We start from the raw sequence: 16265 nt of genomic DNA, 5'->3' as shown, positions 1-16265 counted from the left end.
ATGAAAAACTCTCTGGAGGTATAGAAGTGGACTTTTGCCACAACATAGGCAATTTCCTCCGCTACAGCCTTAGCTTCAGGAGCTTTTTATTGAGCTTGGGAGTTCAATTCAGAGAAAACCGGTGGCACATTCATGTTCCTCGCAAACTTTTACCAGAAAAAAAGAATTTAAATTGCAAATGCATAAGGTATACAAGAGCTACATATTACAAAAGAATATTTTGATGAAGTTTACTGTTACCTTGCGGAACGATTTTATTTATGTTCATTTTTTTACAAAAAAACACATACAAAAAGAGTGCATCTGCATTAAATTTAGTACGATATATGAAGAAGTCAGCATTATATGAGGAAAAATGCCGAGACAATAAAATTTAAAAATTAGTAAGGGCAAAAATTTACTTACAAAAGATAATTTGTTAATAGTTTCACTAATTATAAGTCATATAACGAGGCGTTGAGGAGAACTTAGCATAGGACTTGATGACTTTATTTACAGCTTCCAAAAAGTCTTTTTCTGTTGCTACTTTTCGTCTTGCTCTGATGGCAAACATTCCTGCTTCAGTACACACAGACCGAATTTCAGCACCTGTTGAAAACAAAGGTCAAAATAATACATAAAAAATTTGTTGGAAAAAAAACCCAGGAACCTCAACTGAAAAAGCTCTTGAAATTAAAACTTTGAGTGAACTTTTGCCACTTGCGGTCTGCAACACCAACCTGAACATGACTAGACCTGTAAAAGGGACCTCATCTTCTGGGAGGAAAATTTTCCTTAATTTTTTGCAAATGGGTGGAGGAAGAAAATATGGAAATTTTGGTTCACCTTAAACCCTAAAATCTGAAAAGTTGAAAGAAATTTTAGTCCCCAAGTGATTCTTAAGTTGTAAAAAAAGAGGTTTAAGTGTTTGCAAAAAGATAAGGGAAATTTCCTCCAGGAAGGTAGGGTCCATTTTCACAGATCCATTCACAAATTTCACAGGAACAGTGAAATCTGCGCTTCTAGAAGTGCAAAAAAGAGAGAAAAAAGGAGAAAGGAGTTTCAAAAAATGAAAGTTCGGTTTAAGAAACTATTTACTCCGATTGTAATTGAAGTCAAAATCCAATTTGAAGAATACAACAAGGAAGGTGGCCTCAGCGCAATATATTTTATTAAATTACAGTGACAACGTACAAGTGACGGCTGCAATTGCTTGTTTTGTATATGATAATTGTCTGTAAGCCTTTGTTCAACTTTATTGGTTAATTTCTTCCAATAAGTACCTAATTCATTTAATTTTATTATCGTACTTTTTGCTGTATTTTTTATTAGTTTTTATGTACAAATTTAATGCCCTGAGGATGACACTTGTGTTAGAAAACTTCGGCAATACAATGTAATTTAATAAAATGCATTTCGCTAAGGCCACCTTCCTTGTTAAATAATTATTATGTGCAACTACCAACATGTTCAAACCTTTCAAAGGGGCAGCTTTAATCATAAAAGAAAAAAGCTAATAGCAACTTACATTGCTGGCTTTGAGTATATTAAATGCAAAGCAGTTCACGCCCTTCTATGAACCCAAATAAATGCTATTGGTTAGGAGTGAAAAAAAATACGAAGGAAAAAATACTCTTTGCTATTTCACATCTTATCAATTGTTATGATAGAACTATGCTGTAGCTTGCCCTGTTATGGACTGAAAAAATATTATGTGGTAACGCACCTGTGCTGTTCGGGCAAAGACGAGCTAGTAGTTCAAAACGAATATCCTTCTCTACGCTCATAGATCGAGCATGAATTTTGAAAATGTGGGTCCGACCCTCTAGATCAGGTAAACCAAATTCGACTTTACGATCCAGACGACCAGGTCGCAATAATGCAGGGTCTAATGTGTCAGGGCGGTTGGTTGCCATTAAAACCTGCACAAAATAAATAAAAATATGTCAAGACAATCAAAAGGTCTCATACTTGAAAAGACAAAGTAGCCATTTTTGAGAGAGCGAGTTTGAATATTTAATCTCCATTTAGAAATCAGTTTTGAATCTAATATTTCATGCTGATAAATATTTCTCTGACACGACACTTCTTTTTCCAGGTAGAGTTGAAAATTACAAGTAATCTGACAAAAAAAACATCTGAGAAATAACGTAATGCCTTTTTTATCCTAAGAAGAAATTCTTAGGTCATTAGAGCCTAAAATCTGGGGCCCAATTTTTTTAGGAGCTTATCAAGTCTATCAACTAAAAAAAATGTTCAAAAATACAATATGCTATGGGGCTGCTTTGATGTTTACAAAAGCACCGCAGCACACAACATGTTAATTTAATAGAGTACCTACTTTGATAAGTGCAGCAAAAACCATACAGTGAAGGGACATTATTAATTTTTGTCACTAAAACTACATCCATTCAGGGGTGCAGAAAGTTTCCCGCCTTCCTCCACTTTTAACCAAAGTTCCCGCACAAAAAGAAAAGAGAAAAAAACATTTACACAACAAACACTTATTCACCACTAAAATGCTGTATTTTGAACAAGGTTGTTGGGTTAGAGTTTCATGGAGGTTCCTCCATTTCACGTTACTAGCACTTGACTGGGCTGGCCACATGGTTGGGAAGTTTCTGCACCCCTGCACCCATTTGATAAAAATTAAAAAGGATAGGAAAAAAGACTGAGCTATTTACTCCCTCTTTTTTCCTCCTATAATAAAGAAGAGTCACCTTGATATTTCCTCTTGGATCAAACCCATCTAGTTGATTAATAAGTTCCAACATTGTTCTCTGAACTTCATTATCTCCACCTGCGCCATCATCGAACCGAGCACCACCAATTGCATCAATTTCATCAAAGAAAATGAGACAAGCTTTCTTACTCCGAGCCATTTCAAAAAGTTCACGGACCATTCTAGCTCCCTGTAAAGAAAGTAATTGATTGAATAAACAGACATGACAGAAAAAGTTGAAAATACTCTTGGAGACGCTTGCTGAAAAGTATAAAATGTGATGTATCATCCTCAACTTAAATCAAAAGGAATTTTAAAAAAAATTAATACATTTTTAAAAGATGCAATCTAATTCAAAACGAAAATATCCCTGTTTTTTTCATCTCTACAGTAAATCTCAGTTACTACTTGCTAGGAAAATCTGGTTGAATTAATTTCAGGTGCATAGCGTTTACTACTTATTCAGGAAACAGCCGATCAGTTTTAAAGGACTGTGCACAAAATATTAAGACATTCAGCAGCAGACAAATTTTGAGATTTTTTGATATAATGTCCTTACGATGTCCTAAGTAAGATCAACTTTTGAATTCAAAATTTTTACAAGCCAATCTCCAGAAAATCAGGTCTGAAAAAGGCATTTTTTGGCAGTTTTATATGCATTATGAAGCAGAAAAAAGTAGGTGATCAAGGAGGAAGCTCTTCTTTCCTCATCTTGCACTGGTTAGAGAGATAAAACAGTGAATTAAGTTGGTTACGAACAAATGGCTCTGCATCTTTGACTCAGGAAGGGTGTCTTTTTTTCATATTATAACAAGAATTAAACTGCTGGAAAATGCACTACATGGACCCAATTTCCTTGAGATTGGTACGTAAAAAGTTTGAACTTAACGCTCATCTTACTTAGGAGCTTGTAAGGAACATCAAATGAAGAAATCTCGAATTTGACCGGCACAAAATTTCTGGGTATTCCGTGCATAGTCTTATAACTGCATGTTAAACTGCACACTCATAAACTATGTGTATGTTTTAATTCAGAATTTGACAGTTTCAAAGAACTTGCATAAATAGCCAAATAGCACATTGCAAAAATTGAAATTCAGTCTTGCTCTGATACATACCTCTCCGACATATTTTTGGACTAATTCTGAACCGATAACTCGAATGAAGCAAGCATCAGTCCGATTCGCGACAGCACGAGCACAAAGAGTTTTGCCGGTTCCAGGAGGTCCAAACAGCAAGACACCCTTTGGTGGCTCAATACCTAGGTTTACAAATTTTTCAGGCTGCAAAAAAGAAAAATTTGTTGAAAGGGATGGAACGATCAAAAAAGTTGAAAAACTCCACAATTAACCAAACCAACCAAAATCAATTACACATCGCTAAAATTTGAGACTGAAATTGAATTTTAATGCATGAATTTATGATTAATGAGCAAAATGCATAAATATTTCAAAGTGAGCGTGTAGCCCTGAAAAATACCAGATAGAGTAGACTTGCATTTATGTTCACGTACATCCTTTACTCTCTGGTATATAATATGTAATGAAAGACAAGTAGTGTCTTTTAGTAATGAAAGACCAGAACATAAACAGACTGCTGAATTCACTGTTTGAAATATTGTTGTTTTTGATGATCCATCTGCCCAGGCCCTCTAAATCCCAGCACAGAGATCAATCAACACCTGTGTATAAACGATGTTCTTGATTAACATACATTGAGTCAATTGGCAATACAAATGAAAAGGATTTAGCCACAATGGAGACTTTAAAACTTCAAGCAGAAAAGCAGACAAGAAATACTTATCGTACATGGAGAAGTGGAGTTTCTACAACTTCACGTAGCTTTTCAATTTGCTCTTTGCAACTTCCAACATCATTGTAAGTGACATCTGGCTTTTCTTCAACTTGCATCATAGTGACAGTGGCATCAATCTTTGGAGGCAGAGGAATGTGGATTTGATATTTGTTACGATCCACTCTGTAAAAAAAAAAAAAAAAAATACCATCTATAAAATCAGTTTTCCTTTTAGTTTGACATATTCAGTAAAAATTTTCAGAGCAGACACTGATTAGAGTAATTAATGAAATGGGACTAAGAATAGCTTGTGTTCAAGGTATGCTTACTTTTCTTGAAACTACCCCCCTTACACTTAATCCATTCACTCACATTGATGCACTAGCTCATTAAGAGCTTCCAGGCTCTAAATACAATATATCGAAGTGATGATAATGTAAAGAGCTCAAATCTGAAAGTCCATTTCAAGGGAGCGAAAACCTAATAACAAATACAGCTATAAAATCTTCATTTTGAAATTGAGTGGACAAATTAGTTTTGAAGAAACTCCTGTTTTTGTTACATAAGTGAGTTAACTTCAATATTTAGCATACAAGGATACTCTTGAGGTAAAAAAAAAAAAAAGTTTAGAGGAATCAAGCTGTAAGAGAGTACCCTATTGAAGGAGAAACTTCCAGACTATGTATTTACATCATTTGAAAATCTTTGCTCCCAATTCACTTTTTGAAAAGAAAACAAATCAGTTTCATTCCTTGAAGTTCTCTCAGAGTTGTCTTTGCAAAGAGGAGAAAAATAATGGAAGTTTTCAAAAATTGAAATTGTGTAGTCTTTTGTTTAAAAAATGAAGTATGATAGGAAGTCTTCAATGTCCGTAACCGAGATACATGGTTTGTTAGTTTCACCGTGCCTATCCTTCTTTTATCAAATGAATATCTTCATGAATGCCCAATACCTCTACTAAGTATCGTTGAAAGACATTAGCAAAATAGAATAATTTATGATTAAAATAGCATCATGTTCAAAGTCACCTTTTAATTAACACTAGTTAAACTATGCATGAATTTGTTACATTGAAAAGTACAAATAGTCCAGCAAAAGGTAATTGAATTTACATACCCTACTCTCATGCCTTCTTCAATATCTGTAGGAGCAACAGAATCCGCCAGATCAACAACAAACTTTGCAAATTGCTTGACGTTTATGACATACTTCAAGTCATCTGAATCAACATTGAAAATTTTGGTACATCTGGCAACCTGCAAAACAGAATTATCAAAATTACTAAATAAAAGGTCATCTCTTATTCATTGAAGCCATCACAAGCTGATTGATGAACTTGGCTACTGGTTTTGTTACACAAAACTTCTCCTCCTCACAACAAATCGGCATTTACAGACGATATTTTAATTAAAAATTTCAAGAATTGGTATTCAATTAAAAACTAGCAGTTTGCACTGCTTTGTGTTGGACCACTAGGTCTCAATCAGGGCATAAGAAAATTTAAAAACAACCCCCTCCTGAAATAAAACCACTCTAAGCTAATAAGGGGAACTTCCCAAGTTGCCGTCTCCGATCGGGCTGAAAAAATTCGTACGAACTCTTCGGATGAATTTATTAGACCCAGATTTTGTTGTTTTTTCAATGCCCCCTGGAAACACCCCAAAAAATTCCGAAAAGTCTTGCTCTGAGCGCTCGAGTCTATGTACGCAGTTTAGCACCACCTTTCTCACATCATGCGATGGCTCTGCAGTAGAGCGCTTGCCTCGTAAACGGGCGGTCCCAGGTTCGATCCCAGGCGTTGTGTTTAATTTTGACGTTCGAATTTTATATTCTCACACATTTTCCGCAACAGCTCTTCACATCGAATCACATTTGAAAAAGTTTGGACCTCAAAACATCAATAAAAAAAAAATGAAAAAAAAGTATCTATACCTCTAATTGAAGATGTTATTGATCATTGATTAAGTTTGTGTTTGGTAATGGTTGTAAATTAATTGATGTTTTAAGTTACAATGTATTAAATGTGATTCAATGTGAAGAGCTCTTGCGGAAAATGTGTGAGAATATAAAATTCGATTGTAAAAATTAATCGCCACGCCCAAAGATTGAACCCGGGACCGCCCGAATACGAAGGGAGCGCTCTACCGCATAGCCACCGCCTGATGAGGGAAAGGAGTTGCTAAAGTGTGTACATAGACTCGGGCGCTCAAAGCAAGACTTTTCGGAATTTTTTACGGGTGTTTCCAGGGGGCATTGGAAAAAACAAAAAAATACGGGTCCAATAAATTCATCTGAAGAGTTTGAAGAGTACGAATTTTTTCAGCCTGATCGGAGGCGGCAACTTGGGAAGTTCCCCTTGTAAGCTAATTAGCAATGTGTGAAAAAGAAATCAAGGTGCTTAAGTGAGTAAAAATTCACCTGTAAAGGCTGTTCACTTTGGAGGATTGTTTTATCTGCTGCTAAATCCCAGAGTGCAGGGGGAGCAAGCCCTGTGTCTGACTCTTTGATACCACTCAGCTCATTGACTCTCTTGATGATGGTTTGAATATCATCCTCCACTGCCTTGATGCTTTTTGTGTACTGGCCTTGACCCTGAAAAATTAATGACTCTATTAAAGAGAGGCTTGATGAAATTGACAGGTTAAAGCTCCCGAACTATCCATTAGCAAATTTAGTAAAATGTGCTAAAAATAGAATTATGGTTACGAGATGTCGAGACTCTAATAATTGTTAATTGATGTATTTCCTGAATGATCTAAAATATAAATCAATCACAGAAGAAATATTTCTGAAAGTCCACAAGAAGCCTGAACTTAAGTTTTCGAAATATTTCAGCTGAGCACTTTCTGCCGAGTTAATAAAAAAATAAGATTTCTAGATTTTGAAAAAGCGTTATCTGCTATCCTGGAGAATATTAAACATCTGAACATGCCATTTAGAATGGCTTTTGGTCAATACTGTTTTTATCAAACTGCACACATTAATCCAAAATAACTGCAAGTTGGTTTGACGCTGTTGCGCCTTTACAGCCCGAAACATTTCACAATACACTTCTCTGTGATCTGATACCAATTAACTTTTTTCAGTTTTTGTGACCTAGGGTCTTTTTTCCCAAGGATAATCATAAATTAATAAAATAAAATGAAAAAATGCCAATTCATAAAAAATTAATACTTCACTGCCTCATTTTGTTTTCTGTTTGATTTCGTACTTACAGTTGGTTACTACTTACCTACTACACTTATTTTTCGCTTCCTTTGTATTTTTTCGTTCTTTTTTGTTTTATTCATATTTTTTGTTTTATTTTTATTATTTTTTTTTTTTATTATTTCCAGTTGTGATCTTATAAACTCCTAATTCGAAAGAGGCCAATACTTTTGAATTACAAAAAGATTCTTCAATTATTTCTTTCTTGCTTTTCTCAAATTGGAAAATTTTAAGCTTTATTACAGCATACTGTGATCTCTTTGTTGTACCTCTACACAGTCAGTAAGTACATGATTCTAGTGTGACGCATTATAATAATTATTTCTGATGAAAGAGGGCAATACTTTCATGCATTTTATAAATGATTTCTTCCTTTTTAAGAACACATAAATTATCAAAAAAATATGCCAATAAATACATCATGGTTAAAGATAATAAAGAGAGTCATTTCAAACAAACAAGGGACTACAATACTTACATAAGTTTTTAGCAAAGCTATGTCTCCTTCATCCAAGGCTGCAAAACAGAGAATTAACCTATCAGTGCACTTGTGTCAAAGTTTCAATTCTAATTGAAGAGAAAATTTTTAAGTATGAACCATAAAAAACACTAACATTTACTGATAGCGCTTTGTGAAATTAATTGTGAATTCCTATGAAAAAAAGAACATCAGAAATCAGAGGATGATAACAATCCATATGTAAACTACTGGGAAGTAAAATAACATCTGGAAAATATATTTTCAGGCACCAATTACCTGGAAAAACCAAGGTGGCAAAAATAGACAACTGAAAGTCCATGTTGAGAATTAGGAAAAAGGGCAATACAAATGTCCTGTTACGAGAGGTTATTCTGATACATCAGAGAAATGCACTTCCAGATAGTGACTTTGTCTTACATGCCTGCTCCAAATCATACCTACTGTAGGAATTACTTGAAGTTATCTAAATTTTTCCTTAAAATGACTTAGATTGTAAGAAACAATTCACTTTACTTACCATCAAAGTGGCTAACTATTAGCAAAAGAAACCGCTTCACAAAAATTATGGAGGATGTAAATGGATACCTTCTATAATTTTGGTTTTTGTTCTTTTCTTTCTCTTATAAATTTGGATATATACTAAAAATCATTGTGCTTCTACCCGCTGTTTATGTCTCCTTAAAACTTCAAAACAGATAAGATCTAAAAATTGCTTGAGTCATGGACTTTTTTTGGATGGTTTTTCCTCTTTTCGCAACAACTCTGGCCCAAATATTAGACAAGTGGCTGATGAAAGATCATCAAGGAAACTGCAGGATAAAAAAACTCTTTGTCAACGCTGGACCTGTCATTTTGATTTGAGATAAGCAACTCTTGGAGGAAACATGAGATGTTAAAAGCAGGTAAGGCGCAGATTACGTCCACTCGGTGCGTACAGTAATGATTGAATGTGATCGTAAGTTTGAGTCGACTTCCTGTTTCACTTACACATCTATCATCTTAGAACTTTTTTCCCATTGCACATGTACAAACTAAATCTAGAAAATTGAGGAACATTATGAGAAGAATGATTTTTGTTGAGCTGAATGGAAGCTGGGGCTATGACAAAGCAGTTTGTTACCGACTACTTACATTTGACTTCTTTCTCCTGAGGATCTTTTTCATCCTCTTTGGTTTTGCGCATATCATCTCCTAGATAGTCTGGCATTGTAGACTCCCGGGTAAAACACAAAATTTGTAGGAAAAAAGAGAGAATGAAATAGAAGTTGAACTGCAAGCAGAAGAGGAAAGATAAATAAACTGGAACGGAAAGTGAGGTTAGAAATCCATGACCGAAAAACATCAAAAGCTTCAGTTGTTGATTGTTGTTTTTCGTGTTTACAGTTCTGTTTTAGGTTATGTATGTCATATGTCCTTATCTGTTATCAGTTGTGGTTCTCCAATAAGTCTCATGTTTTGATAGTGATAAGGGATGTGACTGAAATTTATTATTTCCTTAACATTTTCTCATCAATTTTACGCATTGTGTCTCTACATCCACTGAGAAGCATCTTACAATTGATATGAACCGATGCAGATTTATTTTAAATACAAACTTTCTTTTCTACCAAGCAGCATGGCGAGGATCATTGTGCCCTGATAACAAGACTGCGCTCTTTCCAGAATTTACTCCTTTTTTCAGAGAAAAAGGACACAGTAAGTGGCAAAACATTAGACATCAGAAAGCAGCTAATGATTTACAAAAGTCGAGGACCTTCAATATGTTAATACTCCAGATTAAAAGAGCAATCCTAGGTAAGAACATTCTTTTACGCATTACTTATATTTCAGTGTTAGAAAATTTACCTCTGTCATTATCATTGCAGTTTTTACTCACCTGCTACATATTCCAGTACTTTATCATTTTGATTGAAGATTCTCTACGTATTTTATATGATGTATAATGATGTTCACTTCACTTGTATTTCAGACTTATATCACTGATTACCGATAGTAAACTATCTGGAATCTTAGATGTATGTATACGAGTAATAGACTCTCAGAATGAACAAGCATTAAACTTTGACTTGTCCTTAGCGCAATGTTAAATATTTTCTATCAATTAAACATTCACACCATAAGTCTAATGCTTGTATAAATGTATCTGCTTCAGTCACCTTACAAGTAGCACGTCTCACCCAATTCACGTTTACCTACAAGAAGTATTGGTTCCTATTAACCAGATGCTAGTGAAAGGAAAAATGCAAAGTTGTACGAAAACTTACATTTAGGTTTTCAAACTCAAAAATGTAAGTTTTCCTCCAATCAGTACTTGGCCTCCATACTAGTACTTCTTACAATAAAAAGGGTACTGTCACACGAGTATCTATCAAATGTTTCCCAAATTCACCTGTGTTTTGTTTCTGTGGTGTGAATATTATAGATGGAGGTAGCAACAACCCCGAACATAACTCTGCCTTGGCTAATGTGGTTGCCAGTTGTAAGAGAGCTAATATGCCTGCATCTACAATTCAAAGTGCTCTCCAAGGATCTAAGGTAAGAACTAAAAAAGCCTACAGAATTCATTCCATTTTCTAAAGAACTTCACATCAAGGCCTTTTCTCTCAACTTGCTAAGTGCCACTTCCAAAACAGAGTTCAGTGAAGGAAAAGTATTCAGCCAGCAGGGTAGGTATTGAATTCTGAACTATTGAAGTGATACCCTCTGAACTGTATGAACTGCTGTTTGATACGGAAGATGCAAAAACAAGCATTTAGTAACTTGCTGTAGTAGGGGTATCTTAAAAAAACAAATCATAGAAATCTAAATTAAAAATAACTTTTTGAGTGTAAATGGGCAAACTAAAGAGGAATTATTGTTCATAAACTTAGTAATTATTGTTTGAAAGCGAATTTCTTGTAGAGTTAAGCGAAACACTGAAATCGATTGGCGTTTTTTTCTTGTTCCAGGATAAGCCTTTAACCTCTGCTTGGTTCGAAATGAAGGGTCCGAAAGGAAGTATACTGTATATTTCGGCAATGTCACATCATGTTCCTATCCTGAAGCAAACTATCAAATCACTTGTCAAAGGACAAAATGGTATTATTTATTTACTTTTTTATTCATAGAAATAGAAATTTACTTGCGAATGCACACAGGAAGATGACCATAAATTTTTTCCGGTGAAAGTTCAAGGAACTTTTTCAAGTGAAAAATTTCCATTTTAAATATTACTTAATGGAAAATCATTTTAAGTGTATTTTCCGAAGGAAATACACTATTTTACAGTTTTCGGTGGAAAATGTGCTTTTGTATTGCAAAGGTTGAACTTATAAGTGGTTCACTCAATATTTTATTTCTTTAAAGACCACTTAAACGTACTTAGTTAAATTTCAAACACAGTGGGGTAAAACCTTAAATATCTCCCTTTCAAATCAAAGTGCTTAAATTCCTAACTTCAAACCATCGAGACTCTGGTTTGCTTGTATTTTCAAAGATTTATCTTAAGTTAATAGGTGTCATTCTTACACCACTTCTGCCTATTTGTTCTTAAATTCATCAAAGAATTTTAGAGCCAATTATAACTTCATTTTAATCAGTTGAATTGTATCAACAAGCAGGCGAACAGGGCCGGGTTAAGGGTAGGGCCACATAGGTCGAGGCCCATGGCAGCAAATTTTGGGGGGCGGCAAATTTTGCGATTTTTTTAACTTATGTCTGATGAAAAAAAAAAAATACAAACAGGAAAAAGCGGCAAAAACTTTATTTACCGAGAGTAAATATGTAGTAATTTCTAATTAAGTCGTCTTTCGGTGGTGCGCTGGTGCATACAAGAGGCAGCAGCTTTCATGATCCGAGTGTAAGAGAGAAACCGAAAGCGCAGTTTGGTAAGGAGGACTTCAGAGAGAAAGGAGAGGCAAGAAGCCCTCGGCGCGGCGGCGCAGCACTACGCCGACTGGCAGCGGATTCCTCCCCTCTCTCATGAATTCGTAATTTCCCCTCTCCTCAACTGCCTTCAGTCATCAGGTAGAATTAGTTTCCAACATGAAAAGCAGAAAGAAATTTTTTTAGATGTAAGTATTCTGATCATTGCGGAAGCTAAAATTATTAAACTAAGTACAATCACGTTTCTTTTTTTTCAAAATTTTCTCATTTATTTCTATTCAATGCAACTTACGGAAGGCCTGCTCTAGTTTACAGAACTTATTTTTCGCGCGTAGTTCCGTCAAATTTTGCTAGTGCGGACAAAGCTTCCACAAAAAATGCGCCTAACACAGGTAAAAGCGTCTTATGCACCCACCCCTTCCTCCCCTCTGGCACGACTATTTATTGGTTCTTATTGATGTTTTAAAACGAATGATAGGGGGCAGCAAAATACAGGCGGCCTATGGGCAGCAAATAGGTTAATCCGGCCCTGCAGGCGAAGAGTAAGACCAAGTATAAATACACCCCAGTTCCCTACGCATTTTCTTACCTCATTTTACCTATTGCATATGTTAAAAGGCCCAACCAAATGTATTTTTATTTCTAGTCCTGTAGAATTCACAGAGAGGATGGCGAAAGGAGTTTTTGAACACAAAGGGATTATTGTAGCTGAGCCTCCACCTGATGTAAAAAATATTGAAGAAATCAGCATGGATCATGCAATTGAAATAGGTGCTGAAGAAGTTGACCCCATAGAAGATACAAATCTCTTAGAGGTACGTACGCGTACCAACTCTCTTTTAATTTTACCAATGGACTGCTCAGTGTTAGTCAAGAGGAAGTCATGGCTTTTTTCATTTCTATCATGACCTTACTTTTTGCATGTCCAAAATTCAAAATTAACTTTATCTTGAGGTATACCTGCTTTCTCCTTTTACTTCAAAGTAAATATTTCCTTAATGGTTTTCAGGGCATGCTTAAAATTCTAATTTTTTGTCTAAAAATATTCCATAATTGCTCTCATTCTATATGTTTGATGTCCAGTTTGTAACCGCTGCAAGCAGCTTGTACAAAGCTCGGATGGCGCTGGAAGAGAAAAAGTATGTCATCAAAGAAGCGGAGTTAGTGTATATACCCCGAGTTATTGCTGAATTGGATGACGAGGAAGCTAAATTGTTGCAAGCTCTGCAAGATGAGATTGAGAAATTACCAGAAATTGTTCAAATCTTTAGAAATTTTTGAAATCAAGGTGAGCTGACTCATCTTTTTATTTTAGGTATGAAAATCAATATTCCATGTGGCTAAAAAAGTGTTTTAATTTGTTTGAAGCATTCTTGAATAACTATTGAACTTGTCATGTCCATCAACTTATAATGCTCCGACAAAAGAGCCTTGTTAAAAATGGGTCGAAATTCGCCCCTTTTTAGGCCCTCGATTTTGCCAACGGGAATTGCGCCAAATTGTTGCATATGATGCCCTAAGTCTCTGGTAAAAATTTCAGCTTGAGTTGAAAAGTGGTTCGGAGATACGGGGGGGGTGAAGTGGGGGAGTTGAGCGGCTGGCGTGCGCTATTTCCGCGGCTGTTCCTCGCCAAATCTTCGTTTTGATATCACCCGTTACATGTTTTCCTATGTAACTTTTTGCGTACTTTCCGTTCCTGACCTTAAAAATTACTTACAACCACTTTTTAAGGCGCTAAGGGGTGAAAATAGGGGTTGAACGGCCAGCGGCGCGCTCTTTCCTTGGCTGTTCCTCGCCAAATCTTCGTTTCGATGTCATCTATTATATGTTTTCCTATGTAATTTTTTGCGTACTTTCCATTTCTGCCCTTAAAAATTCCTTAAAACCACTTTTCAAGGGCCCAGAAAATTTTTCGCAATTTTTATTTTTTTTTTTTTATTTTTTTATTTTTTTAGTTTTATTAATTGATTTCGTATTATTCCCTAAGATCTATTCGTGCCGTATATTTTCACGTTTTCTCAGTGTACCTCACACGCGTACGAGAATATACGCATGATTTCATCCGAACATAAATGTTTACACGCCTAAATGATATGCAAAGACGAGCATTCGTAGAAAGGAGATGGTTAGAATAATGGCAGAATCATCAAGTAAAGCTTTAAAGCTCTCACGAGGGCACATTTTTAAATCGATAACTTGCCATAGCTCTTAATTTGTCATACTTCCCTTCACTTAATTAGGGTGACGATTGGTCTTCCAGCGTGAACGTGTAAATGTATCTGTGGTCATGTTATCCTTAAATACGGCGTGTAGGCTGGTAATGGCTGCTTTTAAATAAATAAGTAACGAAGTAAAGGACAGATTTTTTATCAATTAGATTAATGTACTGCCCGGGGCATATCTAAGATTTTCCCCCATATTTGCCGTGTCATTTTGGCGTTTAAACATTTGTTCCGATGAAATCATGCGTATATATTTTCTCGTGCGACGTGGGAGGTACACTGAGAAAACGTGAAAATATACGGCACAAATAGATCGTAGGGAATAATACGAAATCAATTAAAAAAACTAAAAAAATAAAAAATAAAAATTGCGAAAAAAATTCATGGCCCCTTGAAAAGTGGTTTTAAGTAATTTTTAAGGCCAGAAACGGAAAGTACGCGAAAAGTTACATAGGAAAACATGTAATGGGTGGCATCAAAACGAAGATTTGGCGAGGAACAGCCGCGGAAATAGCGCACGCCAGCCGCTCAATCCCCCACTTCACCCCCCCGTATCTCCGAAACCACTTTTCAACTCAAGCTGAAATTTTTACCAGAGACTTAGGGCATCATATGCAACAATTTGGCGCAATTCCCGTTGGCAAAATCGAGGGCCTTAAAAGGGGCGAATTTCGACCCATTTTTAACAAGGCTCTTTGAATACTCTTGAAGCATTACTTATTTTGCATATTTACGAAACATTATGACATTTGGTCATTAGGTGGAGGAAAAAGCAATTATTTCCAGCAATCTGTATTATGAATAAATTTGTATGCATGGAGAAAAACAAATGATTTTCCCTACTTTTTTTAAAAGTTCAACAGCCCTTGCAGATATCTTTTTTGAACTGAACACATTTTTACATGAATAATTTTATTCAGTTTCTGAATATTTTTAATAATTTTTAATAAGTTTTCATTCTTGATGCAAAACCCGGTGGCTCAGCATATAGATGAAGCATATGAGGATATGTGCTTCTTGAAAAGTCCTAAACAGATTATTTAAAAATGTAGGTATTAAAATTGAAGATTAACCGGTTCAGGAATTTCAATCTTGAGCATTTCTGACTCAAAATTTCACCGATTTTTCTTCTGATTTCATGCAAAATTAGACAAATTTTTGACAAAGATTGCATGTGTACATTCTTGTAAGAAATTGAATGGTTTGAGTCAATTTCGCAACCTTGAAATGGACTCATGTTTCTTCGTCCGAGAAACGACACTTTGTCTTTTCGTAAATGCCTCTCCAATCTTCTTTGGCTCACCACATCATGGCTTGCTGCAGAAGTTTGGGAGGGTGGTCACAGAGGGGACACTGAGTTCTCTCACCAAAAAAAAAAAAACAAAACAAATTGTTAAGATTTTAAGGTGATCATTTCTGTTATTAACTGTATATATGTATAGACTTTTGTTAATGTATTATTACAAAATACAACATTACTTAATGAAGACATTATGAAAAGTTAAGAAAACTAGAGTTGTTTGTTAGCTGCCCCTAAACAACTGAGACCTAAGTAGTGCAGTGCAACGTAAATATTCAAATGAAATTGCGATTTAATAAAATGAAAGTGCAATTTTTTCAGCTTAAAATTGGAATATTTTTACATCATTTAGGCAATAAATGCCGATTTTAGACAATCACCAAGGTGACTTCCATAAGTCAGAAAGATAGAAAATTTGTAATGCAATGAAAAATTCCAACTTATTTCAATTTCATTGAAGGAAATTTCAATGAGAAGTGTCCTTCCAGTGAGTAAATAGACAACATGCACAACCCTCTGATAGAGAAGCAATAATTTTACCAATAATTTAAGCAATAATTTAAGTGTTTAACATTTCATTGCAACCCACGCTATCTGGGGACTGATTCTGTAACTTTTGAACTAAGGCAGCGCTAGAAAGCTCATCTTGGTTGCATTTGAAGGAACGACTCATTTTCTAAGAATAACTCAAGTTAA

At 35.2% G+C, this 16265-nt stretch overlaps 2 protein-coding genes across 2 annotated transcripts; one reads left to right on the top strand and one right to left on the bottom strand.

Moving 5' to 3' along the window:
- Positions 1 to 218: 218 nt before the first annotated feature.
- Positions 219 to 9511, bottom strand: Rpt1 (26S proteasome regulatory subunit Rpt1). Its single transcript, XM_019051623.2, has 9 exons — positions 9315 to 9511; positions 8181 to 8218; positions 6914 to 7087; positions 5612 to 5751; positions 4510 to 4678; positions 3820 to 3984; positions 2700 to 2891; positions 1706 to 1901; positions 219 to 588 (listed from the first exon to the last, which is right to left on the bottom strand). The coding sequence occupies exons 1-9, from the start codon at positions 9388 to 9390 to the stop codon at positions 431 to 433; spliced, it is 1308 nt and encodes a 435-aa protein (XP_018907168.1). The 5' UTR covers positions 9391 to 9511; the 3' UTR covers positions 219 to 430.
- Positions 9512 to 9609: 98 nt separating this feature from the next.
- On the top strand, positions 9610 to 13473 carry LOC109037096 (probable transcriptional regulatory protein Pmob_0807). The gene is made up of 5 exons (XM_072299075.1): positions 9610 to 9977; positions 10606 to 10718; positions 11132 to 11261; positions 12666 to 12862; positions 13131 to 13473. The coding sequence occupies exons 1-5, from the start codon at positions 9746 to 9748 to the stop codon at positions 13326 to 13328; spliced, it is 870 nt and encodes a 289-aa protein (XP_072155176.1). The 5' UTR covers positions 9610 to 9745; the 3' UTR covers positions 13329 to 13473.
- The last annotated feature ends 2792 nt before the right edge of the window (positions 13474 to 16265 follow it).

The sequence above is a fragment of the Bemisia tabaci genome, chromosome 4, assembly GCF_918797505.1.
Source record: "Bemisia tabaci chromosome 4, PGI_BMITA_v3".
NCBI lineage: Eukaryota > Metazoa > Arthropoda > Insecta > Hemiptera > Aleyrodidae > Bemisia > Bemisia tabaci.
The sequence above is the reverse complement of the archived record's forward strand: the minus strand, read 5'-3'. Positions and strand labels throughout refer to the sequence as shown.